This window comes from Leptinotarsa decemlineata, unplaced genomic scaffold, assembly GCF_025532065.1.
Source record: "Leptinotarsa decemlineata unplaced genomic scaffold, Ldec_3_MD MMD2_tig00002974_RagTag_RagTag, whole genome shotgun sequence".
Classification (NCBI taxonomy): Eukaryota; Metazoa; Arthropoda; class Insecta; order Coleoptera; family Chrysomelidae; genus Leptinotarsa; species Leptinotarsa decemlineata.
The window spans coordinates 3,506,213-3,533,604 of record NW_027412578.1 but is presented as its reverse complement, the minus strand read 5'-3'; the positions used below and the strand labels follow the sequence as shown (position 1 = coordinate 3,533,604).

At 33.4% G+C, this 27,392-nt stretch overlaps 1 protein-coding gene across 9 annotated transcripts in view; it reads left to right on the top strand.

Annotated features, from left to right (window-relative positions):
• The window catches only part of raw (NDT-like domain-containing protein raw), a 245,932-nt gene extending 218,612 nt beyond the window's left edge, over positions 1 to 27,320 (top strand). For 4 of the 9 annotated variants that reach the window (XM_074177291.1, XM_074177292.1, XM_074177288.1 and 1 more), the window contains 8 exons: positions 14,425 to 14,534; positions 14,898 to 15,050; positions 16,812 to 16,924; positions 16,983 to 17,194; positions 17,616 to 17,786; positions 20,085 to 20,410; positions 21,375 to 21,856; positions 23,573 to 27,320. In XM_074177291.1, coding sequence (XP_074033392.1) covers positions 14,425 to 14,534; positions 14,898 to 15,050; positions 16,812 to 16,924; positions 16,983 to 17,194; positions 17,616 to 17,786; positions 20,085 to 20,410; positions 21,375 to 21,856; positions 23,573 to 23,722 — 1,717 coding nt within the window. In that variant the 3' untranslated portion in view covers positions 23,723 to 27,320. Of the gene's footprint in view, positions 1 to 6,411; positions 6,653 to 9,255; positions 9,442 to 14,424; positions 14,535 to 14,897; positions 15,051 to 16,811; positions 16,925 to 16,982; positions 17,195 to 17,615; positions 17,787 to 20,084; positions 20,411 to 21,374; positions 21,857 to 23,572 lie in introns of those variants that run through there. The other 5 variants (XM_074177293.1, XM_074177290.1, XM_074177289.1 and 2 more) reach the window with 5 other exon arrangements.
• The last annotated feature ends 72 nt before the right edge of the window (positions 27,321 to 27,392 follow it).

Below are 27,392 nucleotides of genomic sequence, written 5' to 3'. Positions count from 1 at the left end.
AGAACACGCAGTACATATCCTAATTCGAAGGTGAGAAAAATCTAGTGTTGCTCAACACGCTTTATAGAATGGCCATAAAATAAATAAAAAGTGGAATTGTGGAGATTGGTGTATGACACTAGATTTTTGGAAGTAGCAAAATATGATATGAGAACTGAGGCACTGTTACAATCATTCCATTGGTCACCTTTTAATGAATCACTCTGCTAAAATTAGCGGAAACTTCCACGAAAAAATGTCCCGCAAATTTCCTCCCTAAATCATTGAGGTATATCGGAAAGTGAAGACCTGTTAGATATAAATAGTGACCCGTTTTACCGTTAGGAATTGGTTTTTTTCACCTCTTGCAAATGTAAACATGGTTGGCGAAACGCGCATCGAGAAGAGTATTGCAGTTCTAGTGATTAGGACTTCTTAGCAGTTTCATCTCACGACTATCTGCTCCCAATTACCAAGTAATCTCTACGAGAAACTTTTTTGAAGAATCAGTCAGATTGCATTTATTAACCAACAGTTTTGATTACCGTTTAGTGAATTTCGATCATCAATGAAAAACTGGTCTCTGTCTTCAAATGCAAATGTAGATTTGTGGCTTGCATAACAAAAGGTGCGAATCGAGACAAAGAGCCGCGTAACGTAAACACCGGAAGTAAAAGGTAACTTTTAAAAATAGAGCTTACTAGTTTGTATGTGTTGTTCTAATCGAGGCCATACGCACGGTCCCATAAGGAAAGCCATAAAACAGCCATATAGGAAGTATCGTGGAAGTCGTAACTACGTAATCTTATGTTCTAGTGACAAAATTAAGACACGAAATAGTTTCAGTGCTAAAAAGCTGTAGTAATTCAAGCGAAGGTCATCCATATTTAAGTTCCCGAAAGACAGCAATAAGTAAATGTTGTTAAAGAACACCTTTTAGGTTAACTGAATTGAAGAATAGTTAATCTTATGAGAGTGATTTGTTTGTTAAAATCATTGTTTATATATGTTTGTCCATGAATACATACATTATTTATTCTAGCACTGAATATTTATATAGTACTACATGAATTGATTTTTGCAGCTATTATTAATTGATGATTTTTGGGTCTGTGGTCTTGGTTTAGGTAAATAGAAAATAAGTTCGTCTGCTGGTAATGTGAGGTATGTTGAAACTTAATTTTGAAAGAAAGTCCGTACACACAAATTTTTATTTGGTTTGAAATGAAATAAAAAAACACAGCATATTCTTTGATTTTCTAGGGAGAGATACGGGTATCTTTATGCATGGGGATATTGTCAATGGATTCGCCAAGTACTTCAGAAGTGTATACTTAGTTTCGGACGAGAATATGCTTCATGAAAATTCTCATGGTTCTGATTTAATGTTTGTTCTGGTTCTCAGTCAGTACTGTTTCAAATTGTCCAAAATCAGTAAGTCAGTTGTAGACTGAAGAGGTTAACGCGACAAAATGTTCAGTATTCAGTTGGGTGACAGTTTTCTGACTGTTAGGAACAGTCCGGGCAGAGAACCAGAACAAGCCTTTAGATACATTAAACATCCCTGCCTTCTCTAAAATCGATATTGTTACTGCTTCAAAAAAAATTAAGAAATAAACTAACCGCAGGCGTTGACAATGTTCCTAGTCTTGTGATAGAGGACTGTATCGACGTTCTCTCTATACCTCTAATAGGCATATTCAACTTAATTTTGTCAAATTGTGTCTTTCCTGAGCAGTGGAAAACGGCTCGAATTTGTCCGATATTAAAAAAAGGCGACTCTAGCGATATCACAAACTACAGGGCAACTTCAATTTTATGTAACTTTTCTAAACTCTTCGAGAAATGTGTGCAAAATATTATGTACTACCATATTCAAAAAGTTATTTCTCCTAGTCAGCATGGTTTCGTACAACAAAGATCATATATGACAAATCTTGCATGTTTAAATCAATATCTCTGTACGTACCTGGACAAGCAAAAACAAGTCGATGTTGTTTATATAGATAGACTTCCAAAAAGCCTTCGATCAAATAGACCATTATGTTCTTCTCAGCAAATCACAACATTGGGACTCTCTAACCAACGGCTTACTCTAATTGAATCTTATCTAGTTAACAGAAATCAATTCGTCGAATATGGATCTTTCACATCGGGGATACCACAAGGTTCTAATCTTGGAACTCTTTCATTTTTAAGTTTTATTAATGACTTGGCAACCTCTTTGGATATTCCTAGCCTACTATTTGCAGACGACCTGAAACTATATTATAAAATTGACGACATTACTGACTACCAACGTATACAACATGAATTAGATGTTATCAAACTTTGGTGTAATAATAATCGTCTACAACTGAACGTATCCAAATATAAAATAATATCATTTACAACAAAAAAGTGAACTTCAATGTACGATTATTCAATCAACAATATTACAAGCAACCGCGTACATGAGATAAAAGATCTTGGTATAACATACGACAGTAAATTACCATTTACAACAAATATAAGGTATATGATTTGCAGTTTTTGCCATTTCTGGCAAAAACTTCAAAAGTATCGCCACCTTAAAATTGCTATATTTTGCGTATGCCAGATCTAAGTTAGAGTATGGCTCAGTGTTATGGAATCCAGTTTACGACTACCAAAAAAATCAATAGAGAGCGTGCAGAGGAAGTTTCTTAAATACTTATCTCTAAAAGTTGATAGACAATACCCCACGAGAGGCATCGATCATAACATTTTGTTGACACGATTTGATAGGACATCCTTGGAAAATAGGAGAGTTATCCTTGGTATAAAATTCCTGGATAGATTACTAAACAACAATATTGATAGTACGGTTCTTTTACCCGAGAGCAATTGCTTAGTACCAAGAAATGAAGGTCGACACAATTTGAAATTCTATGTTATGCTACGATCACCAATAAATTTTATGTGCAGTAGCTCCAATAAAATCTGTGAACATTACGATATTCAATACTGAATACTGAAATCTCAACAAGACAAACAAAATAAATTTTCCCTAAAAAGAAATAAAGGAAAGTTTTTGATCATACTCAAATCCTAAATATCTTATTTGCCTGCATCTTTCGAATTATGTTTCAAGAGAAAGCTCAGGGAATCTGACGAATTTTTAGAGTGTTTTTTATAAATGTGTTTTCAATTTTTGGTAAGTTGAATGGGTGATTCGTTAGAGGTACACCATTCACGTAGTTTTTCCATGCTGCATTGACATTGTTTGCAATATTCTCGTGAGGTGGTTGAAGATTTTTAGAACATCGGCGAACAAGAAATAGTTGATTCAATAAATAATGAAAATAGGAGAGTTGGTACTTTGCTCTGCGGCTGATCCAGTTGAAGCTTGAAAACAATCAATTTATACACTCTGTTATTCCACAGATGAAATATCTGTTGAAATATGTTTTTTCGTTAATCAGCTGACGCCCCTTTATGAACTACAACCCTCATGAGTGAAAACTCGTGCGAGTTGAAAATTAACGAGGTCTTGCCTTCTAACGTACTTTGAAAAAATCATAACAATTTTGTAAATATCCGTGGTCATAACAATATGACAAGTTGTTGCTTGCGATGTTGCACACTAATTGTTTTCTTCCTTTTTTTTTTGTTGATCAAAGCGAGTTACGAACCCAATCCAAGAAACAAAAAAGTTTCATTTTTAGATTTTTTTACCCAATACAAAATAGAATGTTATGCAACGTCAGCAGCGTACATTTTTTGGTAAATTATTGGCTGAACTGTATCACTCAATAGTCACAGGACTCAATAATTTATATCTGATTAAGGCTAAATGAACTTCTCATCATTGAAAATAGCATTGCTAAATTTCACCAGAATCGAACTTCAACACCATCTACCTCCATTTTGGAAACATCGCATTTTCGGGCCTATGTTTTTTCATAAAATTAGCTCCTGAAGACGCAGCGCCGTTACATTTTTTCACCGCAATTAGAAATCAACCTGTATATCAGTCGAACATAAGTTCTCTTGTTCAAAAACTTTGAATATCGAATACGTACAAGTGAACTAACTTTTTTAATTGTTATCTATGCCGGTTGGTCTATTGAAATCCGATATTCATAAAGTTGTTTAAAGCGAAAATAGTTTTCACCACAAAATCATTCCTCTTTCCGAAAAATGTATCGGAATATCATTTTTTCCTGAGATAAATATAATTACATTTAATTTAACAATAATATACGCATTAAATTGCAATTACACTCAAAGTTTCTCTGATTCGAAAAAAGACAGTCTTTCTTTTCAACGTGCGATCCCAAACACAGAATTTTCTTCACCTTGAAACATCCACCTTAATATCTTTTTTGTGTACATATAATGTGGAGGATTTTAATGACCATCACAAAGTAGGTCCTAAGTTCAAGGTTTGTGGTATAACGAAGCTGATTTATTTATTCGATTGATCGAATTGTTGATGTCGTAGAAAAATTACAGTGAGCTTCATTTAGAGTCAGACGATTATTAGATCACCAGTTGCATATTGATTTTATTATTAACTTCGTAGGTTGAGTTCGCCACCGTAGTAAAATATTTGCGCAGTTGATTCTATCAATCATATTATCAAGAAATACAAATCATCTAAAGGAACAATTCGTTCAGGCCAGTCTCAACTCCCTACACTATAAGTTAATGGACCGACACCTATCAGGTGTCAGAAAACAACTACTCCCCTGGCTAATACCACGAAGGGCGTTCGATTATATCCGACATGTGTCAGTGCAGATTTCTTCACTGAAGTTATTCCTGTATATGCTCTTGGCGATACAACTGCCGCAATCAATTTTCAATTATAGTAACACACTTGCAGACCGGGATCGGGCTGTTTGGCCACTCGTCAATGCAAGCTAGTGTCTATCATCGACATAAAGTCGATGATTTCCGATAATTGAAAATCGAACTCCTTCAGAGTATCATTTCTCGAACTACTCTGAAGCGGACAACAAACAACAGGTTTGTCATCGTCCCATCTGCCTGTGAACGAGGTAATCAACCGCATATCCGAAATTTGTCCAATTCCTCGTATAAGGAAGAAAACTTTTCACATATAGTCAGTGGGCATACTACCGTGTAGGGAGTTGAGATTGGCCTGAACGAATTGTTCCTTTAGATTATTTAATTTATAGCCAGATGTAGATTCTTATACACATTGAAACATATTCTCTGTATTTCAATATTCAAATGCATCCGAATCTTATTCACTGTTTTCTCTTTTTCGCATTATTCTCCATCGCTATTGGAATCACTACACTGAAAAAAGTTTGCGTTATCATACTCGTTAGTACTATTAGTACTTGTCCAAGGACGCCACATTTTAAACAGATAACAAAAATTTTCAGTAATTATAACTGCACCAATATCGAATTTGAACACTCAAATCGCGATCACTTCCTGAACTGAATACGACAGCGATAACCATCTCCGCATTTCCGATTTCTATTCGTCCCCGTAACATGACTTCAAATTTAATTTTATGACTCTTCAGCCAATCATAAAACTCGGTTATTAAAAATTATACAATACTTCGCAGCCGGTTCATTTCTATGTATTAGTTTTTTTGGCCTTTGAGAGTGCCGTAAACTTCAAGTATGCACAATATCGTTTACTTCTACTATACCCCTCTTGGTGGAATCAAATGTGCCAAGTCACTTGAACACTTCCCGTGAAAGTATCCATAGCATAGAGACAAATCCCCATCCTTTCTTCGATGTTCCAGACTATTAATGTTGCAAGTGATGTTTGCGTCTCCAATCAGGCGGATGGCTATTTTCTGAATGGAATCCATCAGCTTCAGAGTGCGCTCAGGGTGGAGCTCCATACATAATAACAATACTCCATAGACGGTCTGATCTGAGCTTTATAAAGCATCAAAAGTTGCTGAGTTGTGTACAGTTTTCTGTTTCGGAACAGTGTTCCAAGCTTTCGAGAAGCAATCTTTGCAATTTCAGCGACATAATTGTGCCAGGACATATTGGTATCTATTTTAATCCCAAACTTATCGAAGCAGAAAGGGGAATTGTCTGTCCTGATATTATTATATCCGGTCCGGAGACATGTATCCCTTTAAATTTGTCCCATCGGTCATCTCACTCCATTTAGTTTTTCATTAAGGAATATGTTTTTTTCAGATATCCTTTTGTCTAAAGTAGCCACTTATTGTGTAACGTGTCCGATAGTAACGCAATATTTTATTTGAAGGTAATTCAAATATTTATTTACACAGTTCTTGTCATGTTTCTTGTTCGCGCAGCTAGAAAAACAGATGGTAACGTCTGAAAACACTGCTCGGCACCTGCAATCAAAATAAACTTTTTTTTTCGAGCAGTGTATAAGATTTGTAATCCGATCAGCGCCAAACCGCAAAATACATCGTATAAACACAGTCCGTGGTAACCTTTCAGTTAACGACGATGAAATAAATATACAGCACATCATTCTTGTGTTTTTGACTTTAGTAGTTGGTGTCTGATCGAGCTAGGAGAATGTTGTATAGTGTGAGCGTTATCGGTGTCCGTTCAATAGTTTTTGTCGAAGTTTCGTTGCTGTTCAAGTATTTTTGGAAAACGAAGTGAACTTATTGGTCAGTCATGGTGCAGAAAAAGTATGTTTTTACAGTTATCGCTTGGTTTGTATTGTAAGTTCATATCAGTTGCCCGCCGCTAAAATAGTTGTTTCCTTTATAATTCAATGAAATCGCGAAAATCTTGAATAAAGTATAAATCGCGAACCTTTTTGGACCTTATGAGCAGTATTTTCACAATATATTTGAACATATTTGATGCTTTTATGTATTGTTTATGGTAATTCATCTCTTAAGTCTCCAAAATATATTTTTGTGTTTACCTAGTACTCATATAGTGAAAAATATTAATGAAAGAAATATTTTGCCAGTTTGCCTATGAAAAAATACATTTTTGTCATCAGTGAAAGTTTAATTATCTCGTCTATTAAAAGATGATTGGCTCAATGATTTTGTGGAAGTTAGAAAACATTCAGTATACCTCATTTTATATGACAATGTCATTAGGTAAGTCATGTTAGCTTGTTATGTTAGATATAGAAGTATTTTCTTAATGTATATATATTATATATTCGGAAATTTCAACAGGTTAACGAATAAAACAAGTTTTTTCAGTGGCATGAAGGATCCTTTTTTCAAATACTTACATTTTGTCCAAATCTAATGCCATCAAACTATTTTAAAAATACCTACTCAATGAAATATCTTAAATATTTCAATCTTTTGCTCCCTAGGTATTTGCTCATCTTACACATTTCCGAAATTGTGACATCTAATTCCTGTGTGACCACTTTTACATGGCATCTCAAAGGAGGATTTATAACAAACGATGTTACTGAAACCAACGTTAATGAATTTTTAAACATATTTTTGTAGAACGTTTTAAAACCGGTGCGATGCGTTGTATTATAACGTTACACTTTTTGGAAAAAGGATTAGCGTCATGAAGCCGAATTTTTCTTTTCGTATAAACACCTACTTTAGTTAGGGTAACAGTTTAGTGACACAAATATTCTCTAGTGTGTCAAAAAGTGATTTTTTTTCAAAATGACGCCTAGTTAAACGGGGTAAGATTTAGCATACCTACTTCTTGACTTTATGAGAGAATGTTTTAATGAATATGTTCCAATTCATCAAAACATGTTCCTAAAAATGTCTACTTGGAAACTGCCAAGCATTTGCAAACACGTTTGAACGTTGAAGTAAGCCTTCAATCAATCGATTTTTGGTTTCATTTAAAAAAAAGTCAAATAGGAATTCCGGGGACAACTCTTTTTTTTCTTGAATATATGTAGTCACTAACACGAACGTCGTATATGCTCCAAGAAAGAAAATTCCTAGTCCTGTAAGTCACAGAAAGGGTTTCTCCAAAGTTTTCCATTTTATAGGAAAAATAAGGTCAAAGGTATTGTCTTGGCAACGTTTGTAATAATAACGGATGTTATTTGTTTGTGTCTATGGCCGAGAAGCTGCCGATGTGATTTATCACAGAAGATCACTTCTTACGCCGCCCTCTCATATGATTTAGTCTGCTTAATTTCAATGGAAGAAAATCAATACCTAATCCTGTTGATTGTTTGCACTGTAGCTATTTTAAAAACTATCAATTATATTTCAAGGTCGCCAGTCATCAATTAATTTATATACTTCAAGGTTCCATTACCAGACCACTTTCCTTTCGTTTTCAAAAACTCATCTGTTTCTAATTCTGTCTCAGGTGAGATTTTGATTGAAAACTCACAGGAAGTCATTTTAGGTCTTTACATGTTCTGCTTTTCCGGATTTCTCTACAGTGTAAAATAAGAATATAATTGATTTGATGAGATGTTCAATAAATTACCCATATTTTCTGAGATATTATTTCTGGATCATAGAGTAGACGGAGGTATGGATTTGTGTTCTTTTATTTATGCTTGTCTGTAACTTCCAAAGCAATAGTTTTAAGTCACCTTCACCCCGGGATAAAAATTAGTTGAAACCAACAAACATTTGAGCTGACATTATTTCAAAACTTTTCTCGTGGAGTGAATATTTCCCTATGAAAGTTCATAAATATTGAAAATTAAAGCAAATCTGAATAGTTGAAAATGGATAATTAGTGATCTCCTGATGATGCTAACTTGAGTCGTGAAACACAGGTCTAGAAAAGGTATTTCAGTTGTAGGAAAAATACGTTCATTGGATTAATTTTACTCCGGACATTCCAGTAGGCTAATTTTCACGTTTTTTCTTCCAAAAATGGAATAGGCGCCTGAATTGAATTAATTTTTTTGCGAGGATCATTTTGATGTAAATTCATCACATTTATTTCAGATAAATAAATCAACTGAATGCATAAATAATTTACCACAGGTGGACTTCATGATTATAGAATATATCAGCAAGAACCAGGACTGAGTATTTTTATCAAATGTTGTGATTGACAACGTTGCTAAAATCCAATTGTTTTGTCAAGCTTCACTGAAATATAAAAGTCCAATTTCCTGACAAAATTACCCTCGAGTCATAAAAGTGACTAAAAGTAACATTGATAGTAAACAAGCGCTCAATTTTTCAAAGCCAGTTGGCGCCTCTTATTCCAAGATAGAAAGGAAAATAAACATTCGATAAAACGAGATGAATTCACTCGCAAACTATTGATTTTCGATATTTTCATATCGTTATCTCTGCGCCATGAGAGATAACGTTCTTTAAACATCACGAATATACTTGATATCTTCCATTTTATCAGAGTTTTGTATCGTACATTTGTTGCGTTCCTCGAAATCGCGGCTTTGTTCAAGAAAAGGTGATCAAAATGAATTTGATTTTCACGAAAAATTAGCATAAATCTACATGATGAGGGTACAGCAGAACTTCAACCATTCGTGGCCGTCCAAGTCCAAATCCAAGTATATTGGGAAGTAAGTATTGTATCCGAGCCACGGAGTGCTTTATTATATTTAATACGTCAATCCAGGAGGCTGTGTATTTTTAGAATGGTAGGTTCAATCTGAGATTGCCAACCTAAGCACAACTGTATATTCTTTTTGTTTCATCTTGTACTGACGAGAAAGTTTCGTTGGTTGTTCTTTCCGATGTTATTTCGCTGTTCAACTTGTACCTAAAAGATCTGAATGATAAATATCCTGATGACGCCTACTTGGTTGCTGAAACGCGTCTAGAGAAGTGTAAAAAACATTTCTGGTGTGTGGATAACTGCAGGGGTTCCAAAAAGAAGTCTATAATTGCAACCATCGCTTGATAATTTGACGAATGTTGGGAATCATAAGAATGATCTCGTAAAATATTGCCAGTCGCTCACAGCAAGTGGAGGCCTCCCAGCCCTGGGTTGGGGGTCCGTATTCGTTCGAAGATGTATTAAACTTGATTTCGTACAAGGTCCTTGGTGTATTGGAAGCTGACATTCAAGTCCCGGTCTCTGAGACCCTTACGGCCATTCGTAGGCTGACTTCATGAATCTTTTCATCTGGAGTCTTGATGTTTCCTCGCATCGTTTTCAGGCGGTAAATCCATACATGATAACAGGAAGTAGGATGGTTTTGATTAGCAACAGTTTGTAAAGTTCCATGTTGCATCCTATGTGGGTAATGAGATTGTATCGAGTTACTCCGCATATGTATGATGTGTCCTTTGAGTTGTCTAACCAATTTTGCAGGGATTGGCCCACTCCTCTGTAATCTATCCGTGGATGATGGATATGACCAGCAGGCTCTGTGTTGTCTATGTATAGGTCCAGTTCCCCAGCTACGTCCGCTGTGTATATCAAAAAGAGGTATGGTGTAAGAAGTGCGTCTGGGGGGACTTCTGCTTTCATTCCAGTCGTCTGGTGGAGAATTTCTGTCCTATACTGCACCAACACATTGTCCTTGTGCTCGAACCACAGTCTCGTGGTCAAACTCTAAGACTGTATGATATCCTTTGTCCAGGTTGAAGCCTTCTGTGGCGTAGTTGAATCCTCTAGGAGTCAAGGGATTTTTAGCTGAGTAATCGTCGATCACCTTGCTCATCGATGGCGTTGAGGTCGTTGACTGCATATTCTATGCAAATTGGTATTCTATACTGAGTTCTGCTAAACGGATTGACTAGTGACAATTTCAAAGGATCTGTAGTTCGAGCCACAGTGTTCTGCATGCTGTGTAGGTAGATACATATTCCTCTGCTCAGATGCCGTTTGATATCTTCTCTTTGAGTACCTTTTGATTTGGACGAGTTCCATTACTTCTGGTGTCATCTGCTTCTATAGGTTCCGGCGCTTCGCTCAATAATCTACTGAAACTCTTTCTAGAATTGCCGCGTCTTCCAGGCAGGTCTAGGTTTCGATATGGAATATGCTCTTATTCAGTTGTGGAAGATGAGCTGGAACACTGATGACTGATATTAGTGGAAAGTCATCTTCATATCTTTCAGGCTTGGAGTCCAGCTCCCTTACCTTTTCGGCTGGTTGACCGATATTACTGAATGCCTGGCCGTTTTATATAGTGCTTGGTGGGTGGGGCTTTCAATGGTCTTGTGGGATCTTTTTCGTATCATCGTATCCAGTCGTGACTATTGCAGTCTAATCAGTATTCATATGTATTTGGTTGTAATGTAGTAACGGTAGGTTTGTTACGTGGTATATAGGAGTATATAAACCAATAATTACCAAAAATATTTATTTTAGCAGCTTATCTAGTCCATAAATCATATGATAAAAAGTTTCCATGGAAATTTTATAAGTTTTTAGTATTCGGTGAATGTTATTTTATTTAATGTGTCATTTGCTTTTCATTTCAATATATCATCTAGGTTAGAGTACTGCTAGTAAATAGTAGAGTACTTACAGCAGGGTTTGTTGAATATGAAAAATGTCCAACATAATACAATCGCTTGTTTATATTCAATCATGTTGTTTTTCACGACAGGTCAGTCGCTCATCTTTTCCAATTTCGACATTTCATATATAGACCGTGGAACGTGCTTCTATCATTTCCGTATAAACGTAGACTCGACTCCCATTAATCAATTCATTAAATGTTCAATAATAAGTCGTCAGTATAAATAATAAAGTTGTATGGCAAATTTTCTGAATGTCAGATTTTAAATCTAAGATAATTGAATGGAATATACCGGGTGATTCTCTACGGTGGCTCACCCCTATAACTTTTTTATTATTGAAGATAGAAAAACGAAATTTGAGGAAATTTACATTTTTTGACATATTTACTTGCTTTGCCGTACTTCTAATTTGACCGGAAATGACCCCAACTTTCGATTTTTAAATGGGACATCCTATATATTTTTACTTATTTCGATCGAGAATGACATTCTAAATCCAACAATACTTCACTTGTCAATATTTGTCAAATTTTTATTTTTTTATCTAGAATGCCATGAATTGTGTAAATCGCTTCATTCTTGATCAAGTAACATGGGAAAACTAAGTCTTTGAGGCTTACGACTTCAGAGTCGTTTCAAGAATTATTTCACAGTCGCAAATATGAATTTTACCAGTTAACTTGATTTTTTCAAATGGAAAGGGGTAGCTTGTCGGCTTTTTGTGAAAGATCATTTTCTTACGAATAATTTGATGCCACACACTTTGGCACACTTTGAACTATAATTCACAACCTCCAAATTTCGTTTTTCTATCTTCAATAATGTAAAAGTTATATAGGGGTGAGCCACCTTAGCGAATCACTCGGTATAACACAAGGATGCCGAGACCGAAATATACGAATGAATTATTCAAATATGAAACTTGATGTCACTATTTTTCGGGTGTGAAGGCCGTCGATTTTTGAAATGTCTTCCTGACGTTTCGGTGGCGAGAGTGGCTAGCTTCTTCAGAGGTTTATACATCCTGAGTGAATATCTGATGACTGGCATCGGTAAACCTCTGAAGAAGCTAGCCACTCCTGCCAGCGAAACGTCAGGATGAAGTTCCAAAAATCGACTGCCCTCAAACCCGAAAAATAGTGACACTGCCAACCTCGGCCGCGATAGCCTTAACCATTTTGTCATGAAATTCAATTCCTGAAAACTGAAACACGCCTAAATGAATGTATATTGGGCGGTTCGACGTGCGTGTTCACTCAGTCAATCGGCCAATGTGTGAGTCGACGGTTCAAGCCCCAGGCTGAACGCTCGATTTTCACTTGCTATCGTCCAACCCGTGTTAGGAAGCACACGTTTAAAGGTAAGACCTCGTTAGTCCTTAGCTCGCACAAGTTTCGACTTCTGAGGGTTGTCGTTCGTAGGGGTGCGATAGCTGGTTAACGGAAAAAACATATCCTAAACATATTTTTAAACATTCTATTTCGAGCAATACTGAATTTTAGGAATTGTCTGAACAATTATTATTTGACACCAAACTTTTCAGTATTTTAGAAAATTCAGTAAAAAATTATTGGCTTCTGTTATGGGTTATCAATTAGATTCACTTTTCATTTTATAAGGCAGGTATTATAAAAATATCGATGATCTAATTTCAGATTTATCTCATTTTGTTCTTATAGCTTATATCTTTAAAAATATGTTATCATTAGGTAAATTGCGAAAGCCTGTTGTTGGTAAGATATAACTTGGCAGTAATAAATATTCAAGTGTAAAGAAGTTTTTTTCAAAAATGCAAACTTGCGAAGTCATCAGCATACTCCAATGAATATTTTTTAACCCTTTCCAGAATAAATATATATACCGAGTATGTTCAAATTCTCACATTTAAAGAGACAATGTCGTTCATTAATAGGGATGAGATGATGTTAGGAAGTTGAAATGTGCGCTCACGTTTTCAATGCGAAGTGTCAAAAATATGAGTTCACAAACAAACATTAGTTATTTTTTATTATTTTTCTTCAAAAGTTTTCAATCATTAGCCTCGTATTCTGGGTAGCAATGTTAATAACCGAGCCACCTAGGCAGCATCATGGCTATTCGTAGTCCACCAGCAATGTAACTTTGCAGAATCATCCCGAATTCAACTATAAAAATTATCTAGAGTAAAATATCTGGTCGAGATTGTGTTCGAACTAACGACCTTTCGATCGTGAGTCAGTCGCAATATCACAGGCGCCAATTCACAGCTTTTTTCGCAATTATATTAAAAACATTTTAATGTGAATTTCACTAGTTCGGACTTCCATTGTCTATTATATAAAATGATTTGAAATCCCTGAAACAAGTAAAAAAGAATAATTAAAAAGAATAGTTGAAAATAACAATTATATTAAGCAACAATAAACCTGAAATGAAATGATAGTGAAATAACCTACAAGTAAAAATATAATAATTGAATAAATAAAAATTGAGGAATGCAAAAAGAAAATAATAAAAAATAAAAAAGTGTAGAGATTCCAAGTCACGTTAGTTCACGACGTTTCGATTGTTGGTATCTACAATCGTCTTCTGGTGATGACTTATTTTTATTATTTTCTTTTTGCATTCCTTAATTTTTATTTATTCAATTATTATATTTTTACTTGTAGGTTATTTCACTATCATTTCATTTCAGGTTTATTGTTGCTTAATATAATTGTTATTTTCAACTATTCTTTTTAATTATTCTTTTTTACTTGTTTCAGGGATTTCAAATCATTTTATATAATAGACAATGGAAGTCCGAACTAGTGAAATTCATCACGAAACATTGTCAATCACCTTCAAACACATTTTAATGTAATCTTACGTTGAAACACTCTACTTTCTAGAAAACGTTGAAGTGAAAATATTTAATTTGTTCTAAAATTATCAGATCATTTTCGACACTACACAAATATTTGTTTTTCATTTGTTCAAGCCAGGCTTTGAATGAAAGGTGATTTTCAATTATTGATGAAAACGTCTTGTTATAAAAATGATTTAAAACGTTTCATGAATGGATAGAATATACTTTTTTTCTGTTTCAGGGAGGTACACAATGCCATCTGCGGACGACTGGGGGATACTTCACACATTCCGGAAGAATCTGTGCAGGCCTTGTTTAATGACTTGAAACTATTTCCGTCCAAATCACAAGGTGAGTTTTCATTTCAAACTTTTCAAGTACAAAAATCATTTTGCAGGTTTTGAGGTATTTTAAGATTGCATATATTTTTCAAAATTATTCGTCGTTATTATTATATCTTTCACTAAATTTGCTTGAACGTCATACGACATATCCTTTAAAAAATTTCTTGAGCCGCCACTGCTCTGTTTCCGTTAATCCAACGACCTTACCTGTGAAAGCTGCAGAACCGTAAACAAACGAAAATCGATGGTCCTAACCTCATAAAGGCTGAGGATGACTTTATCGTTGTCTTCCTCCAAATTGATAGGTTAACATTTACGCTAAACAGCTGTAAATAATTATGTTTTTCACAAAATTTTCCTCAAATTTCAGTGGCAAGAATGCTCCAGTGTGCAAGGCAATGCAGTAGGAGAAATGGGGCCTCAGACTACATCACCTTTGGGGAGTTTTGCGTTTTCGTCAAAGAAATGCAAAGCCAGAACCCCAAACTTACAAGGAAAACGTCTGCATCGAAAGTCAGTAACAGTAAGTACAAACAATATTTGTACGTGAATAAAAAGTAGGAAAATATAAAATAATATAAAAGATATGAAAAAAAAAATTTAAGATACGTTAACAAAGTTAATAAAATAAACAAAAATGCTGTAATTTATCATGAAAATATATCCCCTTGTAGAACTTCCAGGTAATAATATCCCTTACTCATTAGTTATCTTCTTTATTCATTTTTTGAAAGGTATGATTTGCAAGTCTTTGATCTCCTGAGGTAATGTATTGAATAGTATAGGTAGTGACATTATGTTTGTGAATCATTAGTAAATGTTTGATTCTCCTTTAATTATTATCAAGTGATTCCTGTCTTGAGGTTGCTTGCGAGAAAATGAATGGATTGTTCTTTTTTTCTTTCAGTTTAGGTGTATTTCTATCGCTTCAAAAAGTCATATCATCCCTAACCGAATGCCAATGTTTTTTTTTTCATATTAACAGTACATAATGACTTGGGTGATTGTCAGAATGTGAGGAATTCACCAGTTCACAGTAAAATACAAATATTTGGTTAGGTGGAAGAGCAGCTTCGTAGTGAAAATTTTTCTTAATTGAATCTGAACTTCTCCTTTTGTTTCTGTTATCTAGTCTTTTTTAAATATTGCTCTTTCATAAAACATAATTCTCAGAAACAATGAAGATGATTATTATCATTATTATTAGGATTCCATATGCCGATTTGAAATTGAAACTTATTTTACATCTGTATGTGTATTTTTTGATATCGGAAATATTTTAAGATAAAATTTTATGCAAAAGAAAAAAGTCCTGATCAAAGATTTGCATTAGAATTTTCATGGAATATCCATTTCCTGAATTCTCTGCAATTTCATGGAAAATCATTTATATTTTATCAGTGGGTGTTTAATCAACCAATGCTTTTCAAATTGTATGGTTTTGTAAAATTTTTTTATTGCACTAGTTTCAAAATAAATTCCACTAATGTCATGAAACTCCACCCAACAAAAAGGTTTTTTTTGTCTTTATAGGGTGATAATCTCCAAAAAATATTTGGATGTTATGTTACAGTTCATCAAACATTTATATACTTACATCTCTTTTTTTTTTATAGATACTTATTTGCTGGAGAATGTCACATTTGTTGTATATAGTTGTTTGTTTGAATTTAAGTCAAAATTATTGACTTAAATTCAGTATGGCAATATTGATGACTCAAATAGATTATGACAATAAGCCTACAGTAATATATTTAAGAAAACAAAATAGCAAATTGAGTTTGTTTTTTCATTCCATGTTTTGTTTAGGTCTCATAATTTGTAAAGTACACACATTTCATACTATTAATTCTATTTTCATGTAAATAACTTTGATACATAAGTATTCATATTGAGTGTATGATGAAAATCTTGAAACATATTAGACTCTTCACATTTTTACTTTTTCCTTTAAAATTGTTGCCATTTTTGTGGCAAGTGTGTATATACGAAAGATCATACTCATAAGTGAATTGTATTACCTACAAATTTTGGCTGTTTTTTTACTGTTCTTTAATGAAACTGAAACAAATAACTTACTTTCCACAAAAATTGCCCAATTTTCATATTTCATTTTTATCAACATTATTTCAAATATTTTGACAGTTCCAAATGAACAATACCTCAGAATCTCGTCTTTATGAGATGACTGAAATTCATTTTAATTTTTTAATCCACTTCATTTTAAATTTTTGATCCACTCTCCAACAAAAAAAGGGTAGATTAAAATATGTTTGAATTACAGAGTGTCCAAACAAGTGCGACGTCTTCCTTGGTGGCTCGTGTAATCCGACAACCTGGCGAGCAGATACTGCAATACCTGAGCTGAAAAAACAAGGCATCACATTCTACAATCCAGTAAGTGGGGTTTCGGCAAATTCCAAAACCCCAGTTCCTAATTGTCTCGTTTTTCCAGCAAGTATCTTTCTGGGCGCCTGAACTAGTAGCACAGGAGTACGACGCAAAACAGGCTGCCTCCATTTTACTTTTTGTGATCGATAGTCAAACTAGAAGTACGGTGGGAATGATCGAAGTTGCCTATCTCGTTGCCTCAGGAAGATGTGTGGTGGTTGTGGCCCAGCCTTATGAAATGGGACAGAGTATCATGGGAGAAATCATCACAGACAGGTAAGGTTAATTATATATTGGAATGATTATCAAATATTGCTTTCAAAAATATGCAATATGTTTTTTCTTAATCTAATGGAAATAGTTGGGTAGGTACATATTTTGTTGATAACAAGAATACGAAAAATATGATATTCTCAAATTATAGATACTGAACTGAACCAATAAGAACTTAATTTTTCTTTCAGTCTCTCTCTCTGTCTTATAGTAACTTCAATATTATATTTTATATTATGATTATTAATATCTTCAATGTATGAAAAAAATTGGATTATCTCAAGTGGATTTCTCTCTGTTGCTATGTAAAATAGATTGATGATTATATTTCGTGACGAAAAGTATTGGAATATTTTTGAAAGATAAATGTGAACTTTTGGGAGTCAAAAATTTGGTTAATGAATCTCCCCTTTTTTTCTTTCAGGGAATACCGGGACCTTGTCGATGGACAGAAGACTTTATTAAATTTAGTTAAGAGCAAAGGAGTGAAAATACACACTAGTCTTTCTACTGCTTTGCAGTGTACAGCCAACATTTTAAGGAATTCTACAACAAACGGTACAAGTGCAGAGGAACAAATCACTTATAAGCTTAGGTTTGTTATTAATGATTATTATTTATGTTAATACTTGTTAATTCTTTTATCTAATGTCACCAGCTATCTAAACATTTTAAAATTGAATGAAGATTCAGTAATTACGTGAAGAAAGGTTACTTTTCAAAGTAAAACATACAATGAAAAAAGATTTTCGTGTTTGTAAATATTAATTTTAAAAGTTTCAGATACTATTCATGAGTTTTATCAGATAAAACAGAAAACAGATATGAGAAAGGTTTACTAGTTATATTACGAGATTTAAAAAAAAAACTGTGATGATATCAATGACATTTTCTGAGGCTTTTTCAAACTCATTCAAAATATTCCTTGTGAAAATTTATTTGATAAATTCATTAACTTTGAAGCATATATTGTTTTTTCACATATCAGAACCGTGAAAACACTATTTTCGATGCACTTTTCATCAAATGAGTTAACAGAGAGAACTTTTACGTGCTCTTGAAAACATTCGCTAATCAGCTAATCACTAATGAAACATAATCCATTGTGTAAAAAAGGGAACATCTCAGAACTTTTGTTGCAGTTTCATGCAACTTTTGGCCATTCCCATGCTTTCAAAAGAATCTAGGGGTCGATTTTCATGTACCTGCCTCAATAGTTTCTAGCAATGTTCCTCAATTATGTAGCCAATCTCCAAATCACGTTGGCAACACTTCTGGTCTATAAAATTGATGTGAGCAGTGTAAATATATTTTTTATCACAATCTTCACAACTAATTCTGTAAATCTTTTAGATTCCTTCATCTTATACTTTGAGTGTCACATAACCATGTTTGCGGATGACACTGCAATTACGGTGGCCGACAAAAACGAAGTTGAGTTGTCAGACAAAATAAATAAAATAATAGATAAATTCAGTGCTTGGTGTCAACGTAACAAACTTATTCTGAATAAATCTAAATCTGTTTCAATGAAATCATTTATTAGGAAAAATTTCAGCAGTGACTCTTCCACAATAAATGGTATTCGATCTTCCAGCGAAGTCTTGTTTTTAGGAACGTCTTTAGACGAAAATTTGACCTGGAGCGGTCATATTCAGAAGGTCTGCAACAAACTCAATTCCGCATATTACTCAATCAAACAATTGAAAAACACTCTAGATAATTTTGGATTGATGAATGTCTACTTTTCTATGGCTTATTCTCACATCAGCTTCAATATCATTTCTTGGGGATGTGCAAGGGAATTTCCACGAGTTTTTGTTGCTCAGAAAAGATTGCTGAGACTAATTTTTAATATAGATTTTCAAGATAGTTGTAGACCAATTTTCTTAAGAGAGGGCCTATTGACGGCACCTTCTTTATTTATTTTGAAGTGTGTCACTTTTGCCTGTAACAATATAACTGAATTTGTCACAAACGCGGATATACATGGTAGAGACACCCGTCATGGGAAACTGTTAAGAACCCCCTCACACAAAACGGCTCACTTTAGATGCTCCCCACTATTTAATACAACAAACTGTTATAATAACTTGCCGGCATCTATTAGGAAAATCGAGTCAGATAAACTTTTTAAAATTGAGGTGACGAAACTTCTCTTACAGAAGTGTTACTACAGTCTTGAGGAATTCTTGCACGACACTTTTTCATGACATTTTGAGAGTATTTGCTAGAGCTTCTTCGATTTTTTATATAATACTATGTTGTGAAAGTTTGTGGACGTGAACCATATTTATTGTTTTTGTATTGTTCAACTTCTGTAGTTTTATTTTTGTTTTTTAATTATGACTTAGCACATGTACTCAATGTACCAAAGTGTCAAATAAATAAATAAATATATTAATATATTATTTAACGAGCGAGAAATGTGACAGTAACTCATGAGAATGAAGATTGTTTTGTTTTGAAAAAAGAAATGATTGTCTTCTAGATAGAATATGTTTCATCTGTTTATTTGATTGTCGTAGAGCTGGTACCACACTATGGGTTGATGATATAGGTATCCCAATAAATGTTAGTTGAAGGGACTCTTGATAGCTCATTGAATTTGTTCTCTATAAATTGTTTTCTCCAGAATTATGTATAAAGTTATCTAAGGATAACCAAATTATCAAGTTTTGGTAGTAACTCAGATTTATTAGCCAACTTACCAATTCCCTACAACGATATCATCATCTGTAAAGAAATTATCATCTTCATTATCGTGTTATGAAGAATTAGTAAAAGTTGACCCTTGTTACAGCTCATTCAGCTAAATGTGCTACTTAATAATTCATTGAAGTACTTATGAATGCAGATGTGCACTTTTTACTATTTTTGTGTTATTTTACAGGAAACTGAGAGAAGTATATGACTCCTATGGAGGCGAAATGAATCTGTACAATGTACTGGATGCGTTCGAGAAATTGACGAACAAATCCTTGGAAATTAAGAAGCTTTATAACTACTTCAACCCTCAAAACGGATACATCACAAACTCGTCAATCAGTTTCGAGAGGTTTTGTGCTCTCATGGCAGAATTCTCGACGAGCGACGGCTGCGATATGTGTACGACAGACGGTAGAGTCTATTATACTACATTATATTGGAAGTGTGCACTTTTGAAGACCCGATTCTTGCTCAAATCCTTTGTGGTTCGTCCTATAACCAGCGCTATAGGTATATAGCGTTTATAGATGGTGGACTATATCATGCATTCATAAACCTTTTTTTTTTCATTAATTTATTTTTTCGTTTTCAAAAGTGTTGAGTTTCCATTTTTATTTTTTATTTTTTGCATATCATCTCTTGAAATCACGTCAAGGCTTCAAGTTTGAAAACTGTAGACCGTTTGAATAAAAATCATGTTCAAACTGAGTTTTTTCTGTAAGGTTGTGATTTACTGCAGATATAGAGGGTATTTGGGTTGTAAAATAGTATTATTTATAATGATATCATTGTATTTAAAATACCGTGTTAGGAATCATACGTTAAAAGGTAAGACCTCGTTAATCCTTACCTTGCACAAGTTTCTGAGGGTTGTCGTTCGTATGGGTGCGACAGCTGGTTAACGGAAGAACAGATTAAAAAAAAATACTTCTAGGGATGAGAATATCAAATTATAAAAAATATTGTTACAAAACCCACTTCTCAGTCATATCTACAGAAACACTTATGTTGAAAGATTTCGAAATCACAACTCATTGATTTAATTTTAGTAGATAAACTGTTCCAAATCGTTGAGTATCTGAATTAGCTGCATAAGATATTGAGAAATGTTTTTTTGAGTCGAGTGAATAAACAGGCAAATATACATTTTGAATAAGAAGTCAAGGTCTAAGAGATTTCTTAGTCTATCTAAGGAAGGATTCCATCGAAATTTTAACGTTCTACTTTCTATAGCAATTTTTGGAGTGGGATTGTCATGTGTTTTTTTTGTAATCCAACTTCAGAGAAGCATTATATTTCTCACATCTTAAAAATTTGTGAGGAACCATGAATTTAAACCTCGCTAGGAATAATAATAATAATCGTACCGTTAAGGCATCGTTAAAACTTGTTTCTCACAAGTATCAACGTAATGTTGACAAATGTACTGTATCAATAATTTTGAAATACATACTAAACTGTGAACTCATTTTAGTGTGGGCCACTCAACCGTTCCAGCGTCAGTGTTCGACGAACAATAACACGTGCAATTTCTCCAACCCTCACATCAATTGCATCATGGAACCGTTAAACTCATCAGCAGATGACGATTCCGTCCAAAATTTGACGGACATCTTCCTCGGTGGATCCCTCTGTTCGGAAAAGAGGTGGCGAGAGCAAATCGCCATACCTCTCATCAAGAAGCATGGACTGGTCTACTACAATCCGGCAATGAGCGAAAGTGGAATCGACGAGGACAATGGAAATAGTTGTAATTCGGTATGTGATTGTAATTTGGACGTGTTAGAGTGGAAGAGGGCATTGGACAGAAGCAAGGTGTTGTTGATGGTGATCACGAACGATACGCGGTCGATGACTAGTATAATTTTGGCGGCCTTCTACATGGGACTTGGCAAGGACATTGTGTTGTGCGTTCAGAGTTTACCGACTGAGGGATGCGTTATTGGCAACGAAACAGTGAGTACTAAATTATTATTTGGTAAAACTTCAAGTACTGGTTCTTTGATAGAGAAAACAAACATGAAAGTTCATAGACTCATTTCAAGAATATCTTAAATCAGCTCAAAATAATTATTTTATAAGTTGAAAGCTTAAAATAACCAGTGTTCAAAATTTATACTCAATTACTCCAACCTAGAGATCATTGCTATATTCGAGATTATATTAAATTTGAACCAGCATCATCAATAGACACGTCTTTAAACTCAATATCAATTCTGAAGATGTTCACCATAGTTTTTTTCTTTTATAAAATCAGTCATTCAGCTCTTGGATTCATAATATTGGCCCACATATTGTACCTTGAAAAATGTCATGATCAACAAGTTCAAATTCCAATGTTGAATTATTTCAACATTCAGGCGTAACAATAGAGTATTGTGACACCTGAAAATGCTATTGTATAGCGAAACAAGTGTCACAGTTTCGTAAACTTTCAAGTGGAAATCTAGCATCAAAGTGTTTTTTTTATCAATCAATTTTATCTATAAAAATACACATCGTGCTTTTATATATCAAGAAAGAAACACTATCTACATCAAAATGAAAAATAATCTCTTGTCAAGGAGTCTTATGGTCATTGGTAAGCAATTGAAGAAATGTACACTACAGTAGTCGGTTCCTTTTCTGGTTCTATGCAATCTGTGATATTCAAGCATAATGTCCTGGTTATGACATGTTTCATAATTATCAACTTGGCTATGTGTTGAAAATTTGTATTCATTATTATAGACATATTTAATGCAGTTCAGTATATATGCACAAGGAAATGTTAGTGTGCTCAGTGAGCTCAGCAAAACAATGACTGCAGCACTGGCGATATTTAGAATTCATAATAATACCGATGCATCTCCTTTATAGCCTTAACATTTTTTCCGAATGGGTAGAGTGACCCCAACTCAGCACAGCATATGTCATGTTTGACTAAAAATAACCATAATAAGCCGACATAGTTTCTGTAGATACAGTTTTCACAAGTGATCTTATCATAATTATGTAATTTTCAAGAGCTTAGACGATAGTTGAATTATGCTTTTTTTCCATGTTAGACCTTTATCAATAATTATTCCAAGAAGATTCACATCATCACTTCTTGGCAGATCTGGATGCAGAGGTCTGAGAGAAAAGTTGATATTTTGGGTCTTGGTTTGGTTAAGAGAAAGTATGTTTGCTAAGAACCATTCTTTTATCTGATTCTGTCCCTCTGCCACAATTTCTTGACTTGGTTCTGATGGGTGATATACTTCCAGATGAGTGGTGTCATCAGCAAATAATATGAATTTTGAGCAAGCTACATTGACTTTCAAGTCATTTATGTAGACCAAGAAGAGTAGAGGACCCAAAACTGAGCCCTGTGGAACTCCATGATGCAAATGCATACCAACTGAACAGACACCATCATATAGAACATTCTAGGCACGTTCTGTTAGGTAGGACCTGAGAAAGGCATACTATCAGAATGAAAGCTGTAAAATTCAAGATTTTTAGTCATCATGTCAGTTGAGACACAATTCTAAGCCTTCGTCAGGTCAAATAATGAAGTATATGTATTAAGTCCTTGTTCCCAGGCGTTCAATATAATGTCTGATAACTCATCAATGGCAGCCACAGTAGATGTATTATACAATTATTTTTGGAGAATTTTAATTTATCATATAGTTTTTTTTATTACAGTTAACGAAAAATGCTGTGAAGGACTATAATAGGGCGCGAGTCTATTTAACAGACTTAGCAAACAGAAAACATGTGCCAGTATTCGAAAACATCACAGAAGCTGTTGAATGTGCGATAGAAAGGTGTAAGCGTGTAGATGGCGTTGTGTGAATTTTTGAGTAAGTTGGAGTTCACTCTACTTTTCCTGCGCTCTCTTTTTGGAAACGTAATGAAGGCAGCTCTCTTGGCGATTGTATAAAAATTCCAAAAGAAATTACGCTTCATCAAATTTTATTTATTGTTCCAAGTGTTTTATTGTAATTTTTGTCACTAAGTTGGACTTTTTCTGTTACTGGTTACCGCAGGAATGCGAATTACTAAAAAAGGTTCGAGCAGAAGATTTACACTTTTATTACTTGAATTACCTAATTGTTAAATCTAGTTATTGTTAATATACAATTTTTGTGTGATTTTTTAATGCACTGTTTGTCAACAGCTTAGCTGTCACAATCAAACGATAGTGATGGTAAAATAAATCTATCAGATTTTTTGTTTAGTTAAAGTTCCTCTAATACCCTTGTAAATAATGGCTGCTACTTACCTAATCAGTAATTTTTTACCAAGTATAGATGTAACTTTTGTGTTGATTACTGATATTATATACATACCTATAAAAACATCACTATTTTTTCTGTTTGTTAGTTATTAGTTCTATGGAAAATTTTTATAAATGCGATTGAAACAATAATTATCAAAGTAGATGGTTGTATTTCATACTTTGAAAATATGTTGAATTATATTGAACGTGCAATTATTGAAAACCTTCATAAAATCATTTGTGCTGGTAGATCTGTCATATAACATGTACTTAAAATATATCTCGATGTCTGATGTACATTTTATTTTTCATGCATTTATATACAAGTTTCATCAGATAAATCATTCTAACCTCAGATCCAGATTTTTTTTAATATGGAAGGAACCAGTTGGGTACTGAAGGGAACCCAAGTATTTATTCTCTCTGATCGACACTTTATACTTTGATCAACAATAGTCGACACTTTAAACTGTTGTTTATATATAATCAACACAAAACCGGTGATCAACCATAATTGTCGAAATTATGTTTATTATAATCCACAGTCGATAGTTTGAACCATCTTTTACTCAAAATCGACATATCAACTGATAATCGACAGTTCTAACTGTCGATTGTCTCTAATCAACACTTTGAAGTGTTGATATTTAAAACCGTCGTTTATATCAACAGTTCAAATTGTCGCCTGACCAAATTGACATAATAAACTGTCAATGATTTAGCAATAATCAATTGTCGATTATAGATAAACAGCAGTTTGACGTGCTAGTTGGTTAAAGAACTTTGTGGCCCTTCACAGTGTGGGGTTTATAGAAAAAAAAATACAGCGATTATCAGTTCCCACATTTCATTAGACCTTTTATATAAATTAAGGTGGATATTAAAATAGTTTTTGAGTGATAGACTGGCATTTTATGATATCTGTAAGAAAATTAGAATGTTATGAAAAATTTCATCTAAATTATCTTCAATGTCTCATTGTTCACAGGTAGATAGTGAAATGAATTTATATTTGTAATTAGGAAATGTATGCATAATACCTTATTATATTGTCTGGATTAACTCCATATGTTCAATTCAAGATTAACTGATTTATCATCATTTGCACAGTTAATTTGTTTCTACCAAAAGGATTTATAATTAACATTTCAAATGTAAACAAAAAATATGAATCTGTTCTTGAGCTCAATAAATGTTTTGATATCAAATTGATTTTAGTTTCTGACTACAAGACACTACTATTAATGGTGTCAGAATTTGTAGTAATATTGTTGCTGGTTCGATTGTTGAGAATTCCACTTTGTTCGAGGTTAGTTCAAATTATTCATTCATCCGTCAAAGTTTTTGAGGATAGCTTAATTTTGAGAGTCAATTGAAAGTACTTGCTGTGTTGAAAAGGGAGTTCAGTACAACTTACTTTTTATTTAATGACTAGAGTGTATTACTGACAAGTTGTATGGGAAATGTTTAGATTGAGATATATAGAAATCCTGGAAGAGCGTGAATGCAGAGCACATTGTTTGGGAATTTATACTTCATTGAATAAAATAATTTTATATGTAATTTGACACATCATGATTGGTTGTGTTACGAACTTCTAATGTCTAAAAATGAATTTCAACCTTTAAAATTAATTTATATGTTGTACTTGAGTGAAAATGAAAATTTCAAAATTGATAGTTATATCAACATCCTCTAATTCAGTTCTACAAATATGTTTTGTATCTTTTTTGTGATACTTTTTTTATTCACTTTTGTAAACTATTAGTCATGACATTTTTATTCAAGACTTTTTCAATTCTCGGTAAAATCTAAAACAAAAAATTGTTCTTTAACAGTTCCAAGACCAAGAGTCGATTTATTATTGGGGACTATGAATTGAGGTTTTTGAAATATTTATAATCAAAATACAAAATTTTGTGTGAAGAAAGCTCCACGAGAACTTTTAGAAAAAAATTCCAAGTGCCAAATTTGTAAAACCATATTAGGAACAACAATTATGTTTCTGATGAAAAATTACATGTATATTTTTGAAGAACTTTGTAGGTTTTTGGACATTAAAAAGTACATCTATGCCTTCACTGTTTCGTAATTTTATTTGTCGCTTCTTCAGAGCTTAGACTTGAATCATTGCTGAGTACAAGTCATAATTTTGCTGCATTATGGCAATGCATTGTTCCTATAAAATATTATTAATGACAATTAAATAAAATGTATAATAAGTGTAGAAGAATAATATTTACTATGTATCTAAATAAAATCTGGAAGACATAGATTGTGTCTTTATTGTCCAAAAACCTTCAAATGTTTTCAAGAACATTTTCTGAAAGCGTTTTTAATAAATGAATTGCAGATATATGATGTTAGAGAAAACTAGCAGGATTTCTGGATATCTCAATTTTGATCCAGTAATTTTGTTTTATTCTTAGCTGGGCAAGGTGGTTGCTTGATATGATTGATTACGTCTATATCAGAAATAACAAGGATTGCCTAGAATATTGATTTCGCCATTAATCGTATAAGGCAAGCAACCATTTTGATAAATATGGCTATTGTTATGAGTATATTAAAACTGCCACAGTATACTTGGTTTGATGTCGAGACTAGTTCAGTCTCATTTGGATTGTATAGTACCTGAAAAAATATATGAAGTCGGAGTCTATTTATTGTCATACAGGGCTGACATAGAAATGTTTTAAATTTATATTTAACACACTTCTCAAATTTGTATACTTTTGAAGGCGCTTATTGTTGAAGGTGATAATTTACTTGATGAAATAATCACTACATATATGGTTTGAAAATATAAAAAGATTATTGCGATCTTAATGTAAGTAAATTAAGAAAAAAATATTTTTAAACGATGTTTATTAATATTGGTATGAAATAACTTATTATATATTTCCTGTATGTATATGTCTTTCTGTTCCTTTTGTCGCTAATGAAAATTGTGTGTTTTTTACAGTTTGTGATATTTTTATGGAAGCCCTGTAAGTTTATTCATAAATTAATATAAATAACGGAATCTCATCTCTACTAATAAGTGTGAAATATTTTTTGTTATCAAGGTAGTAATATGGATATGTAGTATATTGTTTTGGTAAAAATTTATCAACACTCCCGAGTTGTAGTATTTTCTTGGCAGAAAAAATAAAACTGATTCTATTGAAATTGGTATCTTTATATAGCTAACTGTATTTTTAGCACTTATTATTGTATTTATTTCTTTTTTTATATCAAATA